The 26,446-nt window shown below is 40.1% G+C and overlaps 2 protein-coding genes and 1 long non-coding RNA gene across 3 annotated transcripts in view; 2 read left to right on the top strand and 1 right to left on the bottom strand.

The window, feature by feature from the left end:
- The first annotated feature begins 4,796 nt into the window (after nt 1–4,796).
- RIOK3 (RIO kinase 3) lies at nt 4,797–21,882 on the top strand. Its single transcript, XM_067546634.1, has 13 exons — nt 4,797–5,057; nt 7,990–8,111; nt 10,018–10,163; nt 10,303–10,410; nt 11,061–11,170; nt 11,970–12,113; nt 13,575–13,702; nt 15,449–15,637; nt 16,220–16,379; nt 17,828–17,908; nt 18,000–18,089; nt 18,529–18,636; nt 20,459–21,882. Exons 1-13 carry the CDS (start codon nt 4,983–4,985, stop codon nt 20,561–20,563), a joined length of 1,566 nt encoding a protein of 521 aa, XP_067402735.1. The 5' UTR covers nt 4,797–4,982; the 3' UTR covers nt 20,564–21,882.
- LOC137152136 (uncharacterized) lies at nt 14,770–25,565 on the bottom strand. The gene is made up of 3 exons (XR_010919443.1): nt 24,994–25,565; nt 23,935–24,019; nt 14,770–15,043 (listed from the first exon to the last, which is right to left on the bottom strand). It is a non-coding gene; the product is annotated as an uncharacterized lncRNA (long non-coding RNA).
- RMC1 (regulator of MON1-CCZ1) overlaps nt 24,673–26,446 on the top strand; it is a 28,064-nt gene continuing 26,290 nt past the window's right edge. Inside the window, exon 1 of the mRNA XM_067546622.1 lies at nt 24,673–25,074. Coding sequence (XP_067402723.1) covers nt 24,973–25,074 — 102 coding nt within the window. The 5' untranslated portion in view covers nt 24,673–24,972. The remainder of the gene's footprint in view (nt 25,075–26,446) is intronic.

The raw sequence follows: 26,446 nt of genomic DNA, 5'->3' as shown, positions 1-26,446 counted from the left end.
CCATAACATAGCTTGCCACTACCCCAAGTGCAGGCCCAAGGAGGTGGATAACTCAGAGAAGAAGTATGCCTGCACGGTCTGTGGGTCTGCCTTCTACACTCGCTCGGGGCGGAGTCAACACATCAGACATAGGCATCCTGCGGTGAGGAATGAGGAAAGAAAGAAAGCTAGAGTGGTTGGGAAAACAAGTCGCTCTCGGGTATGGACAGAAGAGGAAATTGAATTATTGATTCAGCTTGAAATAAAATATGCAGGGATTAGAAATATTAATAAGTGTATAGAAAGTGAATTAAAAACAAAAACAAATAAGCAAATATCAGATAAGAGGAGGGACCTGGCCAAGAATAAGGTTAAAAAGGATGAAGATTCTATGGTTTTATGGGAAGAGGGCGGGATGGGAGATATTTTAGAAGATATTCCTCCACGTGAGAAAATTAAACCTTTAAAAGATACAATTTTAATTGATAGGTTTTTAACAGGAGTTAGGTGTAATGGGGCTCGTATTTTAGAGAAATTGGATTTTATTGAACAGCAATTAAATGCTTCTGCCACTGTAGCAGAAGGTTGGGGATTATTTGAGGAATTATGTAAATTGTTGATGAACTCTCCTCATGAAGATGTAGAGAATTTGGAAAATAATAAAGAAAATAATATACAGAATGATAATGGGAAACAAGGAAGAAAAGTGGGTAAGCCTCCTGATAAATATAATAGAAATAGAAAATATGCTGGGAGAAAAGCTAAATTTAGATTCTATCAAACCCTCTTTGAAAAAGATAAGAAAAGGTTGGCTAGAATCATTATGGGAGAACCTGATAAAGCGACATGTAAGATAGCAGTTAAGGAGATTGAAACCTATTATAAAGAAATTTTGGGTAGAGAAGGACATGGGAATACCAGAGGATGGCCAAAAGTAAAAGAAGTGGTAGATAATGAAATTTTAAATTGGCCTTTATCAATTGATGAAATTAGAGAAGCCTTAAGAGAGATTGATAATAGTAGTGCTCCTGGACCAGATGAAATTAAGGTTAAGGATTTATGGGATATTTATAATTTAGACAGTAGGATTTTAGTAAGGATTTTTAATATTTGGTTTTTAAATAGACAGATTCCAGAGTGTTTTAAAGGCAATCGTACAATCCTAATTCCTAAAGTCAAGAATCCACAAGAGTTGAAGAAAATATCATCTTGGAGGCCATTGACTATTGGTTCGATTTGGATTAGGTTGTATACAAAAATTTTAGTTAAAAGATTATCAAGTGCTGTTAAATTATGCCCCAGACAAAAAGGTTTTATCGCAGCCTCTGGCTGTGAGGAAAATATATCGATTTTAGAAAAGTTAATTAAAGGGGCCAAGAAAATAAAGACGAAATAGCTGTTGTTTTTATTGATCTTGCTAAGGCATTTGATTCGGTTGGCCATGGTCACATTTTAAAGGGGTTAAAGAGATTTGGGATATCAGAGAGTTTTATTGATATTGTAAAGGATTTGTATACAGATTGCTACACTGAAATTAGTGTTGGTGAGGATAAGACAGAATCTATTTTAATTAAGAGTGGAGTTAAGCAAGGTGATCCGCTCTCCCCTATTTTATTTAATATAGCCATGGACCCTCTTTTATATAAATTGGAAGATGAAGGAGATGGTTTTATAGTGCAGGGTAGAAAGATAACTTCATTGGCCTTTGCTGACGATATCGCTATATTAAGCAGGTCCTATAAGGGGATGGTTAAGAATTTAAAAATTCTTAATCAGTTTTGTAAAAATTCAAGTTTAAAAGTAAATGTTAAAAAGACAAAGGGCTTTCATATTTTCCCAAGCATGGGAACATATGTTATCAACCCAAAAGATAAATGGGGATTAGGTGATGAATTAATTGATTATATTCAACCTGGTGAGTCTGAAAGATATCTAGGTGCAAGAATAGATCCATGGGTGGGAGTGGCTAATAATTCCCCTAAGGAAAAATTAATTGATTGGTGTGAAAGTTTATGTAAGGCTCCGTTAAAACCTGCGCAGAAATTGATAATTTTAAAAGTTTACATTTTAACGAGAGTTTTTTATGAATTACTTTTAATCGAGCCGCCACTTTATATGTTAAATGAATTAGATGTTTTAGTTAGGAACACTCTTAAAAAGATTTTACATCTTCCCCAGTGTACAACTGACGGGCTATTCTATGCTAGAACTAGAGATGGGGGTTTAGCAGTTACAAAATTTAGTACCCAAATTCCAAACATGTTAATTCGTAAATGGAGGAGACATATTGTCTCCAAAGATGATTGGATAGATTTCTCGTTTTTATATGGTGGGGAAAATTTAGTGGAGAAAATTTTATATATAGTGCCAAAACGGCTAATCCTAAAACGTGGAGAGATGAAGAGTTTTTAAAATGGAGTAATTTAAGATGTCAGGGAATTGGTATTAAATATTTTAAAAATGATTGTATTAGTAATTCGTTTTTAAAATATCCTTGCTTGGCCAAGTCCTCCTCTCTGATTGCGGCATTGCAAACGAGAGCGAATGTTTTTCCCACCAGGGAAGCTCTAGCAAGAGGACGGAAGATGGAGGAAGGGTTATGTAGATGGTGTGGTAAGGTCAAAGAGACAATTCCTCATATCTCTGGTCAGTGCATAAAAATGAAAGAAGCAAGAATTAAAAGACATAATAGGATAGTTAAAGCACTAATTGATAAAGTAGGAAATAAAGGATGTAAAATTTGGATTGAACCTTACCTTCATAATAAAGAAGGGAAGTTGAGAAAACCCAACCTCATTATTGAAAAGGAAGGAGTGGTAGCCGTTGTGGATGTCACAGTTAGATGGGAAGACAACGCTGACAGTGTGGAGGCAGCCCACATTGAGAAGGAGGCATACTACTTTGAGTTGGAGGAGGAGGTGCTGCAGCTCACTGGTGGGAAGATCATCCACTTCTTTGGATTTGTGGTTGGGGCGAAAGGTAAATGGAGTGAAAGAAATGATGAAATTTTTAAAATTTTAGGTATTGATAAATTTAAAAGTTTTAAAGAAAGTGTGTGCAGACTTGCTATGTATGCTACGACGGATATGTTGGCTCTTTTTAGCGATAAACAGTGAACCCGAACATTCATTTCGTGTATCCTGTGGATTTTAGATATATTTTAGATATATATATATTTATTCTCCATATTTTAAATTTTATCAATGGGCTTTAGTTTTCATACTATTGACCTGTTGACTATGTTTAACTGTCCTTTCATGTAATTTAATTTAATTTTAAAATTAATTGAATAATAAATATTACTTATAGGTTAGATCTTGATTTTAGATTATCTTAGCTACTGAATACTAGATTGGACAGCGGACTGGCCGCATAGTAACCAGGAAAGGGCAGGTATTTACGCCTGTACAAGTAGTAGAAAGATGACATTTCTGTTTTTGCTTATCAGCTAAGCTTTGCTTTTCCATTTTTGTACCTTTATAAGCATATTGTTATCTGTTTTCCCGAATTACTTTTATCTGTTAATTTCTTTGCATTACGGTCTCTGATCTGTGATTTTTAGTTCTGATAATTGAACTTTGTGTTCATTGTGAAGAGTCATTTTGTGGGTGGTGTTAAGCTAACTTGTTGAATAACCTTTCCTAAATTCTATTAATTCCAAAAATGTTGTTGCTATTAACTCCTTAACATTATTGATAGCTTTTAATCTTGTTGCTGATTCCATGGGGTTATTTTATTTTCAGATGGCCTCTTACCAGATGATTTGTGTCAGAGATTCTTTAGCACCAGGTTCTGTTTCCAATGTTGCAAACTCTCATGACATTTAGTTTTTTTCTCAGGGCCTCAGCTCCTACACCTAGGCTCAGATCCTCAAAGGTTTTTAGGCTCCTAATTCTGATGGAAATCATTGGAAATTAGAAGTCTAAATTCCTCTGCGAATCTGGACCCTAGAGTTAAGTGGTTTAGTGAAAATTTCAGCTTTCATTTAAAAAAAAATTGTTTCTAGACCTCACAGTTGTGAAGAAAGCCTGAACACGAGCTGAGTGCACCCTAAAGACTCAGAAACTGGTAGACAAAAAGAACCTAAAATGTATTATTATTTAAAAAAATCGTATGAATTTGTAAGATGATCTCATAATCTTTGAGGCTTGACTCATGATTTTTGAATGTTGGGAGTTGGCAACAGTGTTTCCGTCTTCCGTTCGGTGATGAGAATAGCTCTTGTAGACTTTGTTTGGGCAGGGGAGGGAGAGAAGATCCGTAGAGACAAAAGCTCACCGCGGGGAGGAACTTGTCTGGGCAGTTTGGGTGGTTGGGTTGCCCTGAGTCATATCCGAGGCATCTTTGACTCCGTTTCCACCTGTTGAACAGCCGGGTTGGTGTTTGCGACGGCTGTGGTAGCTGGGGCCATGGTGCGGTGCTGTGTGATCCTGCCTGGGGGCGGAGTTTTGGTTCCCAGGCCCTGTGGAACGCAGTGGGCGCCCATCGCGCCTTTGCCGCCCTTCACCCCGGCTGCTGCCCCGCGGCCCGTACGCTGAGGCGGGGGGGGAGGGGGGGGGAGTTCGATTTCCATTGGCGGGCTGGGGGCAGGGCAGCTGAGAGCGGGGAGGGGAGGAGGACGAAGCGGAACGTCAGGGAGGCCAGTGACGCAGGGGAAGAGGGCGTGGGGGCCATCGCACGCAGCCGGCAAAGAGGGAGGCGGCCGGGCGATGGCGTCACCGGAAGTAGGCTTGTCAGACCAACGGAAGTACATTCCCCAACCAATGGGAAGCCTGGGATAAAGGTCACGGTGAGGGGGCGGGGCGAAGCTGGAAGAACGGGATTTTTTTTTCATTGCGACTCTCTCTCTCTGCTGCTGCTGCTGCTGCTCGCCGCCGCCTCGTCTCGTCTCTAGCCCCGCTGCCAGTGCCGCCGTTGCGCCTCGTCCTCCGCCGCTTCCGCCTTCCCTGGCCCCACGCGCCGTGTCTGTTTCCCACGCGCCGCCCCGCTCTCTGGGTGCGCAGATGGATCCGGTAGGAGTCGCCGCCGCCGCCACCACCGAGACCGGCCCGGGCCCGGCGCCCGCCTGGCAGAGCAAGGTGAGGGGGGCGGGTAGCGTGTGTGGCGGCGGTGGGGGTGGGGAGGCTCATTCAAATGTGTGGTAAGCTGTTCTTCTGCCACCGTGTGAAGGCAGGTCGGCTAAACCCTCCCCTCCCTTCTTCCCCCTCCTTCCCCCCAAGCTGGGAAGGCTAAAGCCCTGGGGTGGGGCAATAATTACACTCCTCCAACAGCGAGGAGCGGTAACCCGAGCGGCAGCCTTTAACTGGGAAGGGAAGGGAAGGAAACACCGCAACAAAGTTAGACAATAGGCTGTTGCTAGGTTTGGCGTCAGTCTGTGCTGGGAGAGGCGGGGAGGCTATTACGGGCTGCATTTGTGAGTCTGGATCTGGGCCGCTCGGATCCGCAGTACTGGGAACAAATAGACTCTCCTGCCAGGTAGCAAAAGACACCAGGGTCTTGGGGGAAGGACAGGAGCCTCCGAGTTCTAACTGCTGCATGGCCATGGGCATGTCATTTTTCACTTCTCTTCACACGTCTAATGCCTTGCAGTAGGGTTAAGATTGGATTAATGTTTACCTGGTGCTTTGAATGTGCGAGTGCCCTGTAAGTACTAAGCAGGAACATCTGCCGAAAGATCTACATACTTTAGTTAAAATTCGGCATGCCTATGGCAAGATTCATTTTAGATGAACATTTGCTATACCTTGCCATTAGTCTGTATCTGCTCTAATGGGATTATTAAACTATTCCCTCAAAGAAGTGATGAAATTTAGCTTTGAGATCCGCTTTCAGATGCCAGGAGAGAACCAGGACTTGGCATAAACCTGATGGAGAAGCCTAAAATGGGACATATACCTGCTATACACATGCATAAATCTAATTTTGTCTGTGGCTTGAAATCTTTTCCAAAATGTAATTTGGGTAACAATTAATCCAAAGAAGTCTTGACCTCCTCTATGAAACTCTGAAAGATGGTGATCTACTCTGGCCTTTATTAACTTTGTCATCACTGTAATGATGACTTAAGTCTTTTTTTAGTCTACAAGCATAGGTATGCCTGCAGAAGGACATGTCCAGGCATATTCAGCTCTAACTCAGCAGACTTTGTGCATGGCAATGAGGGATGCACATAAATGAAATTCATAAACACCTTTTAACATTTTCACTACTCAAATAATTTCTTCAGGCAATTTAGAGTAAAGTAAGAGTACACTCAAATCCTTTCAGCAAAAAAGGGACACAGTTGGTTGCCAAAACCAATGGGCAGATCTGCATCTGTTCCATTACAGCCTTAAGTCAGCAGTGAACTGAAATTGACAAGATTCTGTTCAGCCTACTGCTAACTGCTTGTTTGATAAAGTTCCTGTTGGACCTTGATAAGTGGGGTTAGTGCACTCACACCCTGATTCTGGGCAAAACTCTATTCCTGTTTAAGTCTGTGACAAAGCTCCCATTGGATCCAGAATTTGGTCCTGTGAAATATTTTGTTTTTTGTTACATCTCAGAGATGTCTCATTTAGTTTCGAGGGAATGTTGTGGCAGTTATCCCTTCCAGAGTCTGGAAGGGAAATCTTTGGTTGTACTTGTGGTTATTTGATGGTCCTTACTATCCCACATGATATTGACTGCCTAAAAACTGCTTATATTTTTTCCTCTCTATTCTCTTACCATTTTGCAAACCCATCTTTCCTTCCCCTTGATGCTTCAAAGAATACTAAAACAAACATGTCTGCTCTCCAGTTTTCATTTTGTTTTGGGCTAATATGTTCCTGAGAAATGTATAACACATTCTACTGGATTTTTTTTAAATAGATGTTAACATTCATAGTATTTTTTCTTAGACTAAATTATTTTTAAGACAAATTTTGCCCCCCTTAAAAAAAAATTTAAAAAAATACAGTGCCTGGTATGATGGGGACCTGGTTTGGTGAAGACTTTTAAGTGCTGTGTTATGGCAATACCTAATAATACTAATCTAATACCTAATTAGGCAATACCTAATAATAATAATCTAATAATACCTGTAAAGCGAGTTGGTGGCCAGTTTAAAAATTGCGAGAGTTCTGTGGCACCTTAAAGACTAACAAATGTATTTGGGCATAAGCTTTCGAGGGCAGAAACCCACTTCATCAGAAGTTTAAAAATTGTTCTCCCTGTTGGCCGTATAGCTGAAATTTAGTTCTTGAAAATGATAAGTTTCTTCTCTGGGACACTTTGTCTTGGATGCAAAAGTGCCTAAAACTTAGGGCCAGATATCTGAAATTGGATCCACATTGGTCATCGTCAGACTGCATGCAAATGCAAGGTTTATCCTGCATGGCTGTAATTGTTGGATTTGGCCCTTGGAGCTTGAAGTCCACAAAATATTTAAATTTATGAGGCAATTTTTGCCTCCTTAGTGGTAGCCCAGCTCCATGGATTTCATTAGCAATCAGTATATAGTTTTTCTTTGTTAACGTTTCAATCTGACCTTTCGGGCAGATTTAGCTTGGAAACTTAGCTGAACCAATGCATTGTTTCACATATTTATAACTCAGTATTCAAATATATTTAACTTTTGTCATTCAAATGGTTGAATAGATTTTTTTTTTCAAACTTGGAAAAATTATCTGGAGCTGAGAGAAACTATGGTAAACTTCAGCCCAAAGTTTTGTTCACATAACTTTCTCAAATGGGGGAATTTTACAGAAATGTCAGCTATTACTGGCTCTAAGAACATACTGTATTGTGAATATATTCTTTAACAATCCAGATCCTCAAAATGTTGGCACTTCTCAATTTGCCTTATAGTGGTCACTTATAGGAGTACTATAGTCATTTAGTCTAACAATATTTGTGAGTCTGTGGAAGAAAGAGAAAATCCAAAGACTACATCAGTTTGCACTGAATGTATTGGTAGTTTAGTTGTGCTAACTAACAAAGTAGCCTGTATATCTAGTTTCTGTATTTCAACAAAATGTTTCTTTGCAGTGTCCATGGGGAACCCCTAAAAATGCAGCAATATCAAGCTCCCTTGCTGATGTGATGAGTGAACAGTTGGCAAAAGAGCTGCAACTGGAAGAAGAAAAAGCTGCTTTTCCTGAGGTGGTTATGTAAGTTAAATAGCCTTAAACTTGAATCCTGGATTACTAAACTTGATTGCTGAGTCATCATATGTCTTTCTACATGGTGTCTTAAGTAAAAGTGTGTGGTTACAAATACCATAGTAAACATTTTCCTCTTTTCGTCACACTTTCCTCCTTCCATTTATGATAGCTCCTCCAGATATGTATCATTAAAAGCACTTATTGCACTGGTTCTCCAGTATATGAATCATGTGGATCTCTTCACGAAACATCCTCTCATAGATCTCATTCTATCCTCAATTCATACTTGTTTCTTGACTCTTTGCTTTCATGGAGAGGGCTCTTTGGACCACTTGGTGTCTCTGAACCATAAGTTAAGAACCATTGCTGTAGAGCATTTTTTTCTTTTGTTACTTCTAAAGAGAAGCTTACCCTACCATAAATAATAGCAAACCTAATTATTATTTTATCTAACCATAGTGCCTAGGAGCCACAGTCATGGACCAAAACCACAAAATACTAAGCACTGTATAAACTCAGAACAAAAAGACAATCCCAGCCCCAGACAGACCTCTTCAGTCTTTTTCTGAAGGCAGAGTAATATAGCACTGGTGTCTCAACTGTAGTACTCTTCCTCCTATTTGCTGGAGGATGTTGTCAACCTCTTAAAGTCAGACCCCAATATTTCTAACTTACAAAAACCAAGTAAGTAAAGACTTACAGGTAATCTCTTCACAATAAAGGACTAGAGAAGGATGAAAACAAAATCAGACTTGTTGTAGTTAATTATTGATAACGTTTTGTTTCTCTAAGGTTCTTATTCATTCTGCCATCTGGAGTTGTTAGCGGTGCATTCGGGCACCCACCTTTACCCCAATCTATAGGACTTAAGGCATAACCTGATTAAAGCACCCTAACTCTTTCCCAATCCGTAGGGCTCCTGGGGAAAGGCACCAACTCTTACCCAGTTCACACACTAGGGCTCAGGGTTACCCATTCCCAGGCTGTAGGGCTCTGGGTGTAATCTGGTTAATTGAAGTATCCATCTTTCCCAATTCTTAAGGCCCTGGGAGTAATTCTCTGCGGATTTGCAGGATAGTTTACAATGAAGGAACCTTACACAGTAATATCCTTATTCTCTATTTATTAACAATGAACAGAATATACACACTAAGCATACAATACTCACCACTCCCAGTAAGGTAGACAAACTTCTCCTGGTAGCCTATCAGGATTAGGTCATCTGGGGACTCCAGTTCCTGAAAACACAGTTGGCAAGGTGTTGAGGTCTGTCAGCTCTGATTCTTGGGGCTGGGTCCTGGAGTTAGGTTCCAAACTTTTGGACCTCAGTTTATATAGTGAAACTTGAGTCCTGTTTGGCTATGCCTTAAACAATCATATTACAAAATAATTCTTTGACCAATCATACCTGACCACCTTAATCGATTTAAATATTTCACACCTAGTTATGAAACAATCAAAGAACCAGACAAATCATTGAGATAAACAACAGAGAATTAGGTATCCTAAAGATAAAGTGTAGATTTTTACAATCCCAACTATTGAAAAGTGATTCCTTGCCCAGACAGAATGCTATTAAACAAAATTTTCTTTTGTTTTACACCTTTTAAGATCTGTTTTTTTTATCTGATGGTGGTAGGTACTATTAGGACAGTAGCACTTTCTTAACAGCCCGATACTACGTTGTCTTGATGTAATTTCAGGAACGTGAAAATGTGACTACCTGCTACTTAGCTTTCGGCTGCTGTCTCTCCTGATATGGCTGCCACTGCTTAGCCCCAGAACAAGGCCTAAGCTTAGCCAAAAAAACAAGAACTCAGACTTTACAGAGTCAGTCAGGGGGATGCAAGGTGGAGTTTGTGTGTGTTTACTACATTAACACCACTCTTATTCCCATTTTTTTATTGTTTAGTGTTGCTGAAGGGCCATTTATTAAAGGAGAAAACACTGACACCTCCAGTGACCTTATGCTGGCCCAGATGCTGCAAATGGAGTTTGACAGGGAGTATGATGCACAGCTTCGACGTGAAGAAAAAAAGTTCAACGGAGATAGCAAAGGTACTACCATCAGATATGACAGTCTTATTAGAAAAACAAGTATATTTATTTTTTGGCATCTGTTTGAGTTGACTGAGCTGCAAGGTAGGGGTGAATGCATGTAAACTACAAACTTTCTAATTTGTTTTGTTTTCCCTAGTCTCCATATCCTTTGAAAATTACCGAAAGGTGCATCCCTATGAAGACAGTGACAGCTCAGAAGATGAGGTTGACTGGCAGGATACCCGTCATGATCCCTATAGAGCAGGTATTGACTGAATTTACTGTGTGCGCAAAATGTACTACTATATGCCAAGAATCTAAAAAATGAGAGCCTGAAATTAGGCTCTTTCAGTCAATTGGAAGATACTGGGTATTTAATTTATGAGGTACTTAATTGGGCATTTAGGAGCCTAACTTTAGGCTCCTTTTTTTTTTTTAATATGTTCGTCTCTGATTACATGTGCCCTTTGCAAAGTTCTTATTTATTAAAAATTAGGTTGCCTATGGTAGTGTGTGTTGTAGAGGCAGTGCATTGTAATGAAGATTTCAATTCCCAATATGCAGCATAGAAAGTCATTGATTAGTCTTAACATTGTAGTATTTGAGGTTACCTGTTTGGAGGACCTATGTGTCTGTCATCTGTTCCTCCCAGATTATGTGCCAAAGTGCACAGAAGGGACATAATTCATGCCCCAGAAAGATTACAATCTGGATTTAAGACTATGAATGAAGATAATAGAATAGAAATGGGTTATGAGAATGCAAGGACTCATGATAAGATTGGTTATACGCTTCTTGTTTGCTCTTTTAATAAATTAAAAATGTAATTGATTTGCTTATTGTGGACACCATGGAATAGATACACCTATATTTGTGTATACATGAACTTTGACTTGTATTGCTCACTACTGGCAGATAAACCCACCACTACTCCAAAAAAGGGCTTTATAGGAAAAGGAAAAGAAATTACCACTAAACATGATGAGGTTGTATGTGGAAGAAAGAATACTGCTCGAATGGAAAATGTAAGTTACACCTTGTGTGTGCAAGCATAAAATGTATAGAATGCCTTAATTTAATCAATATTTTTAGGATTTTAGAGAAATGTATGTTTGTGTGCTGCAGTATGTTGTTCTGTCCTTTTTAAATGAAGAATGTGAAACATTTGGATTAATTTTTTTACAGAGATAAGTTTTGGTGCAAAACTAAACTTGTTTATTTCCAAACTGTTTGTTCAAGTAATAGTGTATATAAGTAATACAAAAATATTTATGTACAGAAATAAATTATTTTAGCACAAGGATACCAGCAAGTTCAGTAATTAGAGGGGAAAATCATCAAGTTTACACTAGTAAACATGCCAGTCATGTAATCCAAATTATTTAAAAAAACAGAAGAAAAAACCTTACCTGAGTCAGGCAAACTGAATCTTAATCATTTAGTGCAGGACACTAGCTTGTAATCCATCTTGTTTGTAGCAGTAAATATTTGCATTAACTTAGTTGTATCAAAAAATATTGGAAATAAGGAAATGCATGCCAGTGCTATCTTTATAGGGTAAGTGATGTGTAATCTACTTAAAAAGCTGAGTGAGAGTAGTTGCTTAGCTCTTAATTTAAAATCATACTAGAACATTTTGTTAGTGCTCTGTAAAATTTGGCTTTGTGGAATGCTGTTACACAAGGCATTAACTGCAGCAACCACTCTTCCAGTTCTGAAGCTAAACATTATACAAGATATTGGAATCACAATCTTGTTTATTTGCTGGATCTTTCTCTGTCTCAAGTAGTAGTATTTTTTTTTAAATACTTTGTCTGTTTATAGTTTGGACCTGAATTCCATGTTGGAGATGGAATTGGAATGGATTTAAAACTATCCAATCAAGTTTTTAATGCCTTAAAGCAACATGCATACTCTGAGGAACGTCGAAGTGCCAGACTCCATGAGAAGAAGGAGCATTCTACTGCTGTATGTCTTGATGCTAAGCTGTTTTAAATCCCAAACCTTCCATACTGACTTGCATATCATTTTGATACATCTTAGAAAAAGTAATCCATTTTGACTAAACCAAATGAGCAATGTTTGACTAGGGCAGCGGTTCTCAACCCTTTTTTCCCCGAGTACCAGTCAGGTCAGGTACCACTTGACTTAACTGTACCTGACCCGACTGGTACTGGGAATAAAAGGGGGGGAACAATTTCGGCGGCAATGGGGGAACAATGCCCTCCGCCGAAACTCTGCCGCCATTTGCCCCCATTTCGGCGGCAGGGTTTCACAGTGGTGGCGGGGGGAGATTTTGGCGGCAAAAAGGTTTCATGGCGGGGGGGCGGAGGGGGGAGATTCGGCGGCGGCGAGGTTTCGTGGCGGCGGGGGGGATTTCAGCGGCGGATTCGGCAGCAAGGTTCGGATCGCGTACCACCCAGCCGTCTTCTGCGTACCACCGGTTGAGAACCGCTGGACTAGGGGATTACTGAAGAAGGTTGTATTTTATTGACTCCTAGAATAGGAAACTCTTGCCTTCATCTAAGCCATATGTATTGTGCTCAAATACTATGATCACAAGTGCCATATAAATGCACACAATATTTCGATAGTGTTCCCAAAATAAGAGTAATCAAATTTACCAGTTTGCTTGGGTCTTCTGAATCTTTTTAATTCCTTGGAGCTGGTCATTTGCTTCACAACTCAATATTACTGGAATTTACTCTAGAACTTAATTATGGAAATCCTGAGAAAAGAAGGGATTAATTCTAAATAACTGGAGTATACTACTTTAAATTGTCTTCATAACACAGTTTCAGGAAGATAGGGAGTTTTAAATAGCAACCTCAATTTGATATCTAAAATGTGATTGGTATTCCTGATTGGTTGAAAAGGTTGATTTTTTTTTTTTTTTTTTGGGGGGGTGGGGGGGGGGGCTTGAAGTAAGGAATCTGGGAATTCTCGTGTGGTGTTCTTGACTTTGCCACTAAGTTATGTGGATTTGGACAACTCTTTTAATCTTTCTCTACCTCTGTATTGTCAGTCAGTAAAATGGACATAATACCTCAACACCTCTGAGGTATTTAGGCTTAATATTTGCAAAGCTCTTTGAGATTCATGTCTGGAATGTGCCATATTAAGTGCTGACAATGCTCTTCTCTGTACATAACAGAAGAGATGTGGTCCTTGCCCCTAAGGAGCTTACAATCTATAAAAAACAATATTAAGTAAAGTATGTCTTGGGCTAAACGTTATTCTGCTTAAGTGTAGAAACAAGAACCTACTTTTGCTTTGTTTTCTCTTAAATTTTTCATGAGAACATGTTTTGGCAGCTGATTCAAATCAGATGGAAAGGGTATTGTCCTCTAAATCAGAAACACCACTGTGGTTTTAAATGCATGTAGATAAATCACTCACATGTTTACTTTTTCTCCCTTTCTCTTATAGGAGAAAGCAGTGGATCCTAAAACACGTTTACTTTTGTACAAGATGGTCAATGCTGGGATACTGGAGACTATCACTGGCTGCATTAGCACAGGAAAAGAATCAGTTGTTTTTCATGCTTATGGGGGACAGTAAGTATGTGATTTTTATGCTTTGGGATGCAATCCAGACCATTAAGGGGTTGTTACTACTTGTTCTGCAACTCTGGGGTGCCCTACAGTGATTGTTACTGTAGCTCCCAGCCTGGGATGCTCACAACCGGCCTTCAGGCATGCAGGTCACACCCTGACTTGTCTGTATGCTAGACAACCCTGCTTTAATAGCTCTAATCCCAGCAGCCTGTTTACAGCCCCACTCTGGCTTCCATCAGCCTTGGTTACAACCAGCAAGGTAATCCCAACACATTCCCAGTCCTGAATTTTCCCAGCATTGTGTGTTCAGCCTTTTCCTAGCCAGTTGAGACAGAGCGAGAGAAGGTTAATTTGTCCCTTTCAAGAGAGCAAATCACATTACAGGTTACTAATTTAACTGCGATGAATACAGCCTTCCCTCAAACACAGCACTCAGTTGGGTTATAGTAAAAATAAAACAAATTTATTAACGAGAGGACATAGGTTGAATGATTCCAATCAAAAGGAATAAAGTTAATTACAAGCAAATAAAAGTGAAAACTTGCATCTACAAGTCTAAAATTTAATCTAGCAAGGTACAAGCTTTGTTCAAGATTGGTTTCTATCATCAGTCTTCCTTATTCTCAGCCATGGTTGACTCTACCTCTGTCGGGGTCTTCCACAGAAATACAAGATACTGGCTTTGCCTTACCTATATTCAGTTTTTCCAAAGACTTCAATCCCATCCTCCCCCCTTGGTTGAAGGACACATCTTTCTCATCTTGCAAGAGCTTTATTCCCTTGTTCTGTCTAGTGATGGATGTGAAGGATGGCTTCTGTCTTTGCCTATATCTTTTTAAAGTTCAGTGTTTCAAGAGGCAGGAGCATAAGCCCTACCTTTTTTTTTTTTTTTTTGCTGTTATCCCACTCTTAGGCTGGGATCTGAGTGCAATACTTGGTCTGTGTCAATCACTTATTTAACCCAGCATGTCCAACTAGACATTGGCATTTCTTCCCTTTTTGAGCAAGAGAGAGAGTGACCAGTCTTCTTAAAACAATTTGTTTTTATTTAGCAATAGAAACAAAGCATTAGAGGATTTTAAAACAAACTAACATAGACAATTATGTATCTTAAGCCCTACTACCATTCCTGATGGTGACCTAGGCAGTCATAATTTCTTAAAGGTGCCTGAAGGGTTCTTAAACCCTGCCATGGTTCTTTCTTCTCTTGCATCTGGGGTTTGGCCTTTCCTGATCAAGTCAGTTTCACAGGCTGACAGGAGACAGAATCATCAAAGCTAATAGTTCTGGCATTGTCCCTTAACGGGTAAATGTTAGCTGATAGGTAGGTATCTTGAGCCACTATAAAAAAGGGGTATACACACAATGATTTCCATATTTCACCTTGTACAAAGATTGCATTTAACTAAATAATGCATAAACTTTATCAGTTCCATTTCAATCTAGAAATGTATAATAAGCCTATTTGATAAACTTTTCATCTTCATAATTGGAGTCCTTCACAAGCTATAAATACTGTAAATTGTTTAAGAACCAAGTTTAGCCAGGGAACTTTGCAATCTTTTCATGGACAACTCCCATTAAAAATATAATTTCAACTTACATGCAATGTTTTGTTTCTGTATAATCTTAAATGTTGCTCTAGAACATCTCTTTTGGAAAAAACATTCAATATTGGTTGTGCTCAGAGACCTAGAAGTAGATTAAACGTTTAACTTGTTCTATGTTGTTGTTTTCCATCATTAGTACAGGTGAGGATGATAAAGCTGTACCTCCAGAATGTGCCATAAAGGTGTTTAAAACTACCCTGAATGAATTCAAGAACCGTGACAAATACATTAAGGATGACTACAGGTTTAAAGACCGCTTCAGTAAACTGAATCCGCGGAAGGTTATCCGTATGTGGGCAGAGAAAGAAATGCATAATCTAACAAGGTACAAAAACGGTATAGTTGGAATTCGGTGTCAGACATCTTTTTCCCCCCTATTTTTCAAAGAAGCTCTGTTAGATCATTGGAAAGTCCTGCTTTGATGTGGGAGCCTTAATGCATATGTTTACTCCTACTTCTCACATCTTATTACATATCATTTTAATTCATAAAGTTGAGATATTAAAAATGTTCAGCCTCATTTCCTATATGCTTTCAAATTCAGGATTGTATAATTTGGAGTAAATGGAGCAATTTATTTTGTATGCCAGGAAATTGTTAAAGTAAAATAGTTTCCGTGGTTGGTAATTTTAAATTCTGTTGCCCAGACCTCTATTGTAATCAAGTCTTCGAAGCTACTAGCTTCTACCTTTTGGAAAATTATAATCTAAAATGAAACCAGAAGGTTTGTAGCCTTTAAGGTATGTTTTTGGAAGCCATTAATATAGCTTCCAATGATTTCATGTATATTCTATGAATTACTACATTGATCCAGAATAATCATGCAAAAACGTTTTGGCACCAGAGAAGGGCAAGAATGATTTGATTTACTTTCTCTTACAATTAATATTTATCTTCTGCTCTACAGAATGCAGAAAGCAGGAATCCCTTGCCCACAAGTGGTTATGCTTAAGAAACACATTTTGGTCATGTCTTTCATTGGCCAGGATCAAGTTCCAGCTCCTAAACTGAAGGAAGTAAAATTCCATAGTGAAGACATGAAAAAGGCCTACTATCAAATACTTGATGTAAGATGATGCTGATGGTCTTTACTTAACATTCTGGCAACAATTCCCGGGAGAGTAGCATAGATGACAGTTGTATTTATGTATTTTTCACAATATATAAAACTTCTGGACCTCTGTAGCAGCAGTGTGTTGCAATGGGTATATTTGATGGCATAGACAAGGAAAAATCAGAAATCATGTGTGAGAGAGAAATAAGACTTGGAATTAACTTGAGTAGAAAATAAACTTAATGCTGAGTGGTGGCAAACCGGTGCTCGGTAGAAAGCAGATATTCCAGGTTAATGGTCCCAAGTTTAAGAAGAATATTAGAGATCCAGTGAGTGTCTCCTCTGAATTCTTCTTCTCATCCTATATAAATACTTGTATTACAATTTTTAATCTCTCTACTGTACCTCTACTAAGTAACATTTAAATGACTCCATTAACTGAACTTTTTTGTTGGTTTGTTTGGGGGCTGAGAAGGAAGCGTGAGGATAACTAAGGTGGGGATGAAAGTTATTCTGGTTTTAAAAAAAACAAAAACAGTGGAAGACTTTACTCTAAAGCCTTTTAACTATTTCAACCAGTTTTATATATACCCATCAGTATGAGGGCTTGAGAATAAAATTATAGCCCTTGACCTGCAATTGTAAATATTTAATTAGTTATTCTCCACTTCAGCCGAATCAAATAATACATTATGAACTGTGTTGTACATACACTCAGATTCACTCATATGACTTGTTTTTCTATAGGCCTAGTAAGAAAAGCTATGTAGAAACTAAAGATTCCTTGTAGTTAAACCCTGAGACCTGTGGAGCTACACAGATATAATTTAAATGGAATTTAGCCTGTGTTGGGCACTATACAATATATAAAGGAAGATGAGGTCCTTGCTCAAAGGAACACAGAAATTCTGCAAATATAATACAGATGCATAAACCCAGAATGAACAGTGTGAGACTGAATCTCAGAGGTGTATTTCTCCTAGTTAGCACTGAAGTATTCTGACTCACACTGTTGAAGTTCAACTTTATTTATTTTGTGTAATTTCTAATGTCATGACTCTGGATGAAAAGTAATCAGTGACTGCTTTCCTGTTAAATAGAGGGTGGGTAAAAGAGTTGTCTAAATATGCCTATCTGTCTATTGCAATTGGACTGGTTGACAGAGTTCAGATAAGTTCACCAGTGCTAATATTTTCTTTACCATAACTGTTGGTAAAGAAAATATTAGCACTGGTGAACTTATCTGAACATTTATTCTGAACATTTAGTTTTGATTTAACAGGAATAGAAGACTTAAGGTCACAATTCCCCTCATTAACCAACTCCATGTAAACTTGAAAAGTGACAACTAGCTGGGTGAAAAAATGCTTTGCTTTGCCTTGGTTGTGCAAACAATGCTGGTTAAACAAAGATTACTCAAATGAGTGGTTATTAATTGATCACTTTTCTGACCACTCACAGATGATGCAACAGTTATATAAAGAGTGCAGTCTTGTCCATGCTGACCTGAGTGAGTACAACATGCTATGGCATGATGGAAAGGTGAGCATATTCTTAAGGTAGAAAAAGGTCTATTTGATGTTGCGTGTCTCTATGCACTATATGAACCAGTATGTTTCTCTGTTTAATCTAGGTCTGGTTGATTGATGTAAGTCAATCTGTGGAGCCAACCCATCCTCATGGACTTGAGTTTTTGTTCAGAGACTGCAGGAATGTTTCACAGGTAGGGATTCAGCAGTTAGTGATCTTTGCATGTGTTTTTTTCCTGTAGTTAAACTCTGATGTGTAAGACTTTTTCCCAAGGTGGGGAACAGACTTCTAAATATATGAAGTTGATAAAATCATCAACTTCAGTTTTGGAAATGATCCAAAACTGATAAACACACCCACCTATGAAAATTCACTTGTAAATGTTGAGTGGTGTGTTTAGAGACAGGAAGACAATATGATTTAGCATTAGAGAGGAATAAAATGGTACTCCTAGAATTGAAACTCACCCGTGGGCCATGATACTCTGTCTGGGGTGAGGGAAATCAAAGCTAAAGTGCTACTTCTGTATCTGGTTAATAATTGTAGTTTGTGAAATGCACTGAGGTATTATGTAATATTTTATAAAACTTGGTTAAAGGCAATCTACTGCATTCTTTCATTTTTTTTAACAGTTCTTTCAGAAGGGAGGTGTAACAGAAGCACTTAATGAACGGGAGCTCTTCAACGCTGTCTCAGGTTTAAATATTGCAGCTGACAATGAAGCTGACTTCCTAGCTGAAGTAAGTGTGTCTTACTGTAGGTGATCTCTAACACTAGTAAATGAAGGTCCTCCAGCTAGCTAGCTCGTAGTCAGCCCAGTCCTATTTTTTTCAACATTCTTAGTTGTTATATGACTAATTGTATTAGGATAGCAGATGAAATTATAGTAAACACAAATCTCCAGCTTTTTAAATTCCAATTTTTCTAGGGTGAAATAGCAATAGCAGAAGCTGATACTGACAAATTACACTAGTAGAATTAGGAGCTCTTTGTTACATTAATTAAAACAATCTCAGTTATATATAAATCACAATGTTTCTTAAACCACTGAATGAGGGTTTTTAAAATAAAAATACTGACTGGGTCACACAAGGAAAAAGAAACTGTTTTTAAAAATGATCTCCTAACTTTATTGCTTATTTTCAAATTTTAAATGCAATAGGTTAGAACCTAAAAATAAAGCTTATGGGCTAAGATTCTCAGTCATTTTGGATCTTAAAATTAGACTTCTAAATCCACATTTAGCTTCCTGATTTTCCTTTTTTTTTCTTTTTTTTTTTTTAAATCTTGGCTGCAACTCATTTATTTTAAGTGTCTCCTGATGTCATATCAGTTACATTCAGAAAAATATGGAATTAAGGGGAAGAGGTCTTAAGCAGGAAGAGGGGGTATACAGATAGAGAAATTTTTAAGTGTCTTCAAGCATTTTGAGTTACTAGTTAAAAGGGCACTTAATAATAGTAGAGCATTGGAGAGTTGTCCTGATGAGCCCCAGCAGTGCAAACCCATGATGGTCCTAGCCATAAGAGTATTTCTGTATGAATGCAGAAACATGCAGGGGATGAGAATTTAGTTCTATTCAGGTCCTGGACTGCGTGTGCTATCCCTGTGCTCAGCCAAAGGAGGAGAAATAAGACACAATGTAACATTCTAGGGAGCTGCTATCTATTTCACCGGTGTCATTTCAGTTATCTCCACTCTCAAATGTTGGCAAGTGTTCACTCTTCATTGAGTTGTAAGCTGGTTGTGGTGTTCTCCTACAAAATCGTTTATGAATATTTTGTTTTATGATTTGGCATAACAGGGAGAGGTGCATTAATGTGTGAATGTTGTTACACAGTCTGATCTTTCAATGCAAAGACTAATTTGTAAGCTTCAAACCATAATTTCTAAGCTGTTAGGGACACCAGAGTGAAGCAGCGCTATCTCCCTATTTGCATTCCTCCTTTTCTCTTAATTTCTCTGTTTTCTCTTCTAGCAGTATTGGAGGAAATAGACTAGTGCCCCCACACTAGCTCTTTATAGGCTGCAGGCCAAATTAAAATAGTATAGAACTATTCTGATCACATACAACACTTGTGTGACTATATTTACTGCTCTGCTACTACCATCAGCATCACCAGGGGAGGGGTTTTCAGTCATCATGAGGCTACTGTGTAACTTCACCACCATCCATAGAGAGTTGAGGTACAGCAGTGGTGTTTAGACTTGACACTTAAATGCTTTTGGGGGAAATTCTGGGCACAGTCTAATTCTGGGGACCTCCCTTCTCTCCACAAACCCTGTACCTCAACCTGAAAACACAGTATATGTTTCTGTTTCATTAATCTGCTCAAGGTAGATGCTTCTTAAAATGTAGTATTTCCTAAACTTTGCATATCGTGCCCTTGACAAAAGCTGGTGTGGCTGAACCATTGAGAGTATTACATATTCAGCAAAAGGATCATATTTTGTGCACCAACTTACTTCTGTAAACTTGCTGTTTTAACACAATATTTTGAAGCACTTGCTTACAGGCCCAGTTTTTATAAAAACATCAAGAGGTATATTTCTGTCTTACAGATTGAAGCTTTGGAGAAAATGAATGAAAATCATGTGCAGAAGCATGGAAAGAAGGTGTCTCCATTTCCAAGTGATGGAGATCCATCAAGAATATATGATGAATAGCACTGAATGCATAATTGTTTTAAAAGAAACAAGTTTGCTGCTTCTAACCATGTTAGTGCAGTGGTAAATGTCAGCTTCCAAAGACGAGGGAATGGGTGGTTGACTTGGAATACCAAAAAGGAAAACACAATGAGTGTACCATGGTGCTTCAGTGTTTTGTTTTTTTATATATTGGCCCAGAAATCAGACTCTTGGGATTTTTAGCATGGCACTGTGAGAATGGAATGTCACTACCTGTTCTGATGATTTAACCAACCTTTCAGTTACATTAGATTATTGTAGCTGAGTTAATCATATATTTTGCATGATTCAGAGCTTAAATGTCTGGGGTTTTTGTATTTAAGTGACGATTCCAGATTAGTGGCTAACGGGTAAATGGTAGGGAAGAGTAATAGTTCATATCCTCCTCCCCTTTGCCACCCCTAAAGCCTATCTACATATACACAACATAGGTGTAGCCCACTTTTCCACAATTTAAAATAAAGAAAATTAAATTTATGCACAGCAGTCACTTATGAAAATCTGATTTCTTAATAGAACCATGTTTCACTTTTTAAAATCTTTTTTTTCCTTCAAGTAAATGGAATGTGGCTTAAACTGCAGATCCAAATATAATTAGATGCAACTTAGTGGGGAGCACGCCTGAACTGTTCAGCAGAGGGCTGCATTGGCAACATGTCAGGGCCTCCTGATGGCTGCGCTCAGTTTACATAAAATGGAGCAGATAGCTGTAATCTTTGTCTTTAGTATAGAAGCTTCTTCAGAGATTACAGGTTGGATCAAAATGGATCCTCTGCATTCACACTACAGTATACTGACACATTGGGGTGTACTTCAGACACTCCTGATTCAACTCAAGTCAAATTAGAAATCTTAACAGAACCAAAGCTGATGATAGGAATTGATTATTACACAAAAACTGAGGCAAGAAATAAAAGTGAACATGTTTTGAGGTTTTTCTCCTACTTAAGTAGAAGATTAGAACTCAAGAAGGCTCTTATGGGTTTTTCTTTAAATGTTTTTTAGTCAAAATGTCAATCTTTTATTCCTTAAATATAACCTTTTAATCCTGTCTAGACCACACTAGAATTAGTCTGACAAAAGTATTTCTTTGAAACAATGCATTTAGAAGATGAATTGTTTGTGGGGTGGTATGAAATCCTGAAGGTTAAATCATTTTCTGTATATTTTTATTGCCCTTTATATTCTGCTTGGTAATGAGCAGCATTACATTGTTCCTGTGTGTGATATTCTCACAGTGTGCTGTGAAAGTGCTCTTTCTATTGGAAAATGAAGGCTGAAGTAAAAACTTGAATACATCCATAAGATCTCGTGTAGTATGTTGTCCAGCCATTGCACTGACTTGAGTTAATCCTAAAACCCCTGTCAACAGTAGATCACTTGGAATAGCATCATTATACAAAATGTCAAGACCTAGTGGCTAATATATCAACCACCAAGAAGCTTTGCATAATCTCACCTCCTAAAGCTGGATGTTTCCAGAAGTTTAGTGACCATTGCCAGCTGCCTCTTTCATAAGAGCCAGAATATTGATCAACATTTTAGGTAAAACAAACACAATAGATCACAAAAACATGACATTACAGAACCTCCTGCTTCTGAAAGGACAAGCTTGTTTATAATAAATATTTTACTATAGACTGCCTACTGTGGTATTAGTTTAGATCAGTGATACTAAGAGGCTCGTGAGCCACGAGCAGCTTTTTAATGTCTCTTGTGACTTTGTAGCACAAGATATTAACACTATGATTTAATTAATAACCAGACTAAACTATTAACCAGTCAATGCTTTTACTGTTAATCAATTGTAGTTTATATATAAAAATGTAAATGAAACAATGAATTCACTCTACTGTAGCTCTTTTGGGTAATGTTGATCACTAATTTGGCTCCTGAACTACTGAAGTCTGAATATCACTGATTTATATGGAATGGGGCAAAGGTGTTAAAATAACCCACTCACTGTCCAACATTAAACAGTGTTAAAGTCCTTGGGTCCAGAGACCAAAGCCTCCTTAATACCATGGCAAACATACCATTTAAAACAATTCTTAACCTTTTATTAAGGATACTGAAAGGAAGGAAAAGCAGTTAAAGCATTTGAAACAAACAAAGGCTTTCAATTTTAATGATATTTTTGTTCCCTTTCTCTCTAGCTGGAGAGTTTTAGAAAGAAAAAAAACCCTGTGTTTGAGTCTTAGATAGTATCTGTTCTTTTGGATAAAAGAAAGTTAGTTGAAATGGGCTGGAGCTGTTGCTGCTGTTAGTCTGATCCCATTTCATTTCAGGTGGTGATTGGGATTCAGCTGGAGCTACTAGGGTAGTCAATGTAATTTGGCTCCTTCTCTTTGGCCAGATCTGGTCAAAGATGACAAAGAGATGGTGGGAGTGGCAACCATGATGGTGAAGCTTCCACCAGTAGACTCCATCTCTTCTTTCCTATTTCTCCTCACACAAAGTTTTTCTTTAAGGACCTAAAAGAAGTGATGGGTGGAATAGCCCATCCCCTTATTGTTTTATCCACCAAGTAGGCCTAGTTTCTGACCCACCAATTTTGATTAATTAATTTCCAGTTCCACATCTTCTGTTTTTACCAAACATTTCAACCGTCCTTGAGTTATATCATGAGGCCTTCTTGTTGAGACTAATTTAGTTTGTCTCCCTTTCATACCATTTTTCCAACAACATTTGTTGTAGGTTATTGTGACATGAACTTTCATACACTTTTTTTACAGTTGAGCTTACATCAGGTAAATTTGTAGTCAGTTATTACAACATTACTTAATAGAAGTAGTTGCCAAAAATGACATTGATCTTATCATATGCTTCTCTTCAAGTGATTCATTCTGTTCCATATTTATACTGGGGTGGTGGAATTTCTAAATCAGTTTGACAAACTGACTGGGACCTCATTTGAAGAGGCTTTAGTATAGGAGAACATAATTAATGATTACTTTACAGTGAAGATTTTAGATCATAAAAGAAAACATTACATTAAAAAGCTGTCAATTTGAAATGCATGATTTTGTGGAGAAAAATTGATTTCCTATACAAGGTTAAGTATGGCAGGCTGCAGACCCTTCCTATGATAAATGTCATCAACAAATCATGCTCTAGTTAGTTTATTGTACATATAGCTCTTTCAGGTTCCATCCCGTTTGTTTGTATTGTGATATCTCTGCCATGCTTTAACTAGGTTCATCTGACTCAAGTATGAGAAATAAAATTCCATGTTTTCACCAGATGATGAAAAGTGGCAGCGGCTCTACCTCCTAACACTACTTGTACCCACTCTTGGCTTCGAGAAGGAAGCTCTTGCTGGTGAAGGCTGTAGGAAACTAACAGCTTACCTTCCCCAAGAGAAGTCTGCAGCTCCTAGCTCAGTTGGCTCTGATGTTTAACCCCGAAGTTGACTTTGATGTCTGAAGACACGTGCTATGGAGGGAAGACGTGGATAACTGAGTTCATCATGTGTTTAGAAAGTTCATACAGCCTGCAAAAGGGCTGGAAATAAAGGTCTAGTAATTCTGTACCGTGGACACAGGGTAAACACCCAAGAACAGATGGTCCCTACTAAGGGCATGCATGGGGGCAAGCAGGGGTGTGCATAAACCAGCAGCGGGAGGACACACGAATCCTGGCCGCGGGGTGGTGGGGAAGTGAGTTTTATGAGAGAGGGCATAACAAGCCCCTCTAAAAGCTGCCAGATTTGTACCCCTGGGTATGCCCCCGGTCCCTACCCATAGAAGTTCTGAATCTAAGGTTGGCCAGAGCCAGAAGCAGGGAACAATCACAAGCATTTTCCAGACACGTTGGATGCGCTACACACTACACAGCGGTGGGCTTTTAAGAGGGGTTTAAAATATGGGCAGGATGAGCGGGGTCAAAAATCAGTCCAAGCAGCGGCCGAGAGCGGCCCGGCAGCAATCAGGTGACAGCGGGGAGCAGACACAGCGTGGAAGGCGAACTGAACCTAGACAAGTGGTGCTCGGGGGGAGGCGGTAGTGGGATGCAGAGAAGGGGGCTGGGGGGGACAGAGGCGACTAAGCTGGGGATGGAGAAGGACTCGTAGCTGGGGAGTGGAGAGGGGCGGTGAGAAGCAGCAGGGGGCGGCACGTCCGGGAAGGACCATCGGGTGGAGCAGGCGGGGTCACGCGGGAAGGGAGCCTTTGCATCTCGCCCTTCCCCGCTGGTGACGGAGCCGGGCCGGGAGCTCGCTCCGCCTGTGCCTGCAAAAGCCCCCACCAGCCAGGCAGGCTCCCCCGCCCTGCTCCTTTCCGGGCCAGCAGCTCCCGTCCCGGGTCACGTGCCGGGGGAGCGGCGCGAGCAGGAAGCGGCCGGTTCCGAATCAGCAGCGCGAGCCGAGCCCGAGCCGCCCGCGCGCCGCCATGAGCCGCGGCTGCTGCTACCTGACGCTGTGCGCGCGGCCCGTCCACTTCGAGAAGGCGAATCCTGTCAACTGCGTCTTCTTCGATGAGGCCAATAAGCAGGTGCGCGGCGGCGGCGGTTACCTTCCCCCCGCCCCCGCCCCCACGGCTGCGGGAGGGCCCGGCCCCTGGCCCGCAGGAGCCGCCTGTGGGACGAGGCTGGGCGGGGCTCGCTGCCTGGCGTCGCCACCCGCGGATGGTGCCCCGGGGTCCCGCCTCACACCGCTGGCGGGGGCGCCGCCGGCGCTTGTCCGGGGCCCGAGGTTGGGCTGCGCCGCGGCCGGGTACGAGGGGGGGGACTTCGCCCGCCCCATCGCTGCGCTGAGGAGATGGCTTCGCAATCCCCAGCGCCCCGGGGAAAGGTCCGGGTCCGCGCCGCCCGGCCCGGCCCTGCAATGCGCGCCTCTGCGTGAGCAGCTCCTGCCTCCTGGGTTTCCTCTTCCTCCAAATCTCCCCAGCCCTGGCATTAGCGAAGCCGCGCTGTGGGCTTCCTACACGAGCGCCGTTGGGTTTTCACGCACACTCCTAAAGCCCCCCAGCTGGCAGCTGAAAGGCCTGCAGGCTGCAGCCCCCTACCGAGCTTGTGCAGAGAAGGAGCTCTGGGCGTTAAGCTGTTCCTAGCTGTTCTTCTGGAAAAAGGCAGGCCAGGGGGGTAACGAAGCTGTCTCCTCAGCCGTGGCGTTGGAGACAGGCCAGCCCTAGGTGGTGATGGATTCAGCGTCCCACCTGGAAAAATCTGTGCTTGCAAGAGAAAAAGTGGTGCAGCTGCTCCTCCGACATCTCGAGTGACCAGATAGCAAGTGTGAAAAATCAGGACAGGGGTAATAAGTGCCTATATAAGTCAAAGCCCCAAATAATCAGGACATCTGGTCACCCTACCTACATCACACTCTTTGATTTATAATTTGAGGGCTAATTTAAAAGTAAGGGTTTAGTAACAAAGGGCAGTGTTTGGAAAAGCTCATTCACTTGTGGTGACTAGGAAACTTACCCTAGTGAATAAGGATGGTCTAAATGTTTGCAGTGTAGTTGGAGCCCTATTGGTCCTACTTTATTAGCAAGACCAGGTGGGTGAGGTAATACTTTTTTTTTGGACCAACTTCTGTTATGAGAGAGACAAGGTTTCGAAGAAGACCTCTGTGTGAGCTTGAAAGCTTGTCTTTCTGACCAACAGAAGTTGGTCCAGTAAAAGATATTCTCTCACTCACGTGGTCTCTGTGATGGTCTAAATGATCAGTTTCTACAGGATTTAAGCTTTCACTTAAAAGAGAAATTAAATTTGTAGCTGTGAACGTCAGTCTCCAGTTTCTGCCAGTACTTGTGGTCACTAACTTTCCACATGATTCCAACTGACCGTAGCCAGCATCTTTGTATCTGCTTTTTTTATAGGGATATCCTGTGCCCCACACTTCTTACTAAGTGCTGTAAGTGTGAC

This window comes from Emydura macquarii, unplaced genomic scaffold (assembly GCF_026122565.2).
Source record: "Emydura macquarii macquarii isolate MOO-44397 ecotype Brisbane River unplaced genomic scaffold, CSIRO-AGI_Emac_v2 contig_212, whole genome shotgun sequence".
Taxonomy (NCBI): Eukaryota; Metazoa; Chordata; order Testudines; family Chelidae; genus Emydura; species Emydura macquarii.
Note: the sequence above shows the minus strand (reverse complement) of the source record. Positions and strands in the feature narration are given on the sequence as shown.

Excerpts from the sequence above, each read along its gene's own strand:
- RIOK3 (XM_067546634.1), top strand. The coding sequence starts at position 4,983 with ATGGATCCGGTAGGAGTCGCCGCCGCCGCCACCACCGAGACCGGCCCG. Across the intron at positions 10,411-11,060 it reads TCATGATCCCTATAGAGCAG|ATAAACCCACCACTACTCCA; the intron begins GTATTGACTGAA and ends CACTACTGGCAG. Across the intron at positions 12,114-13,574 it reads AGAAGGAGCATTCTACTGCT|GAGAAAGCAGTGGATCCTAA; the intron begins GTATGTCTTGAT and ends TTTCTCTTATAG.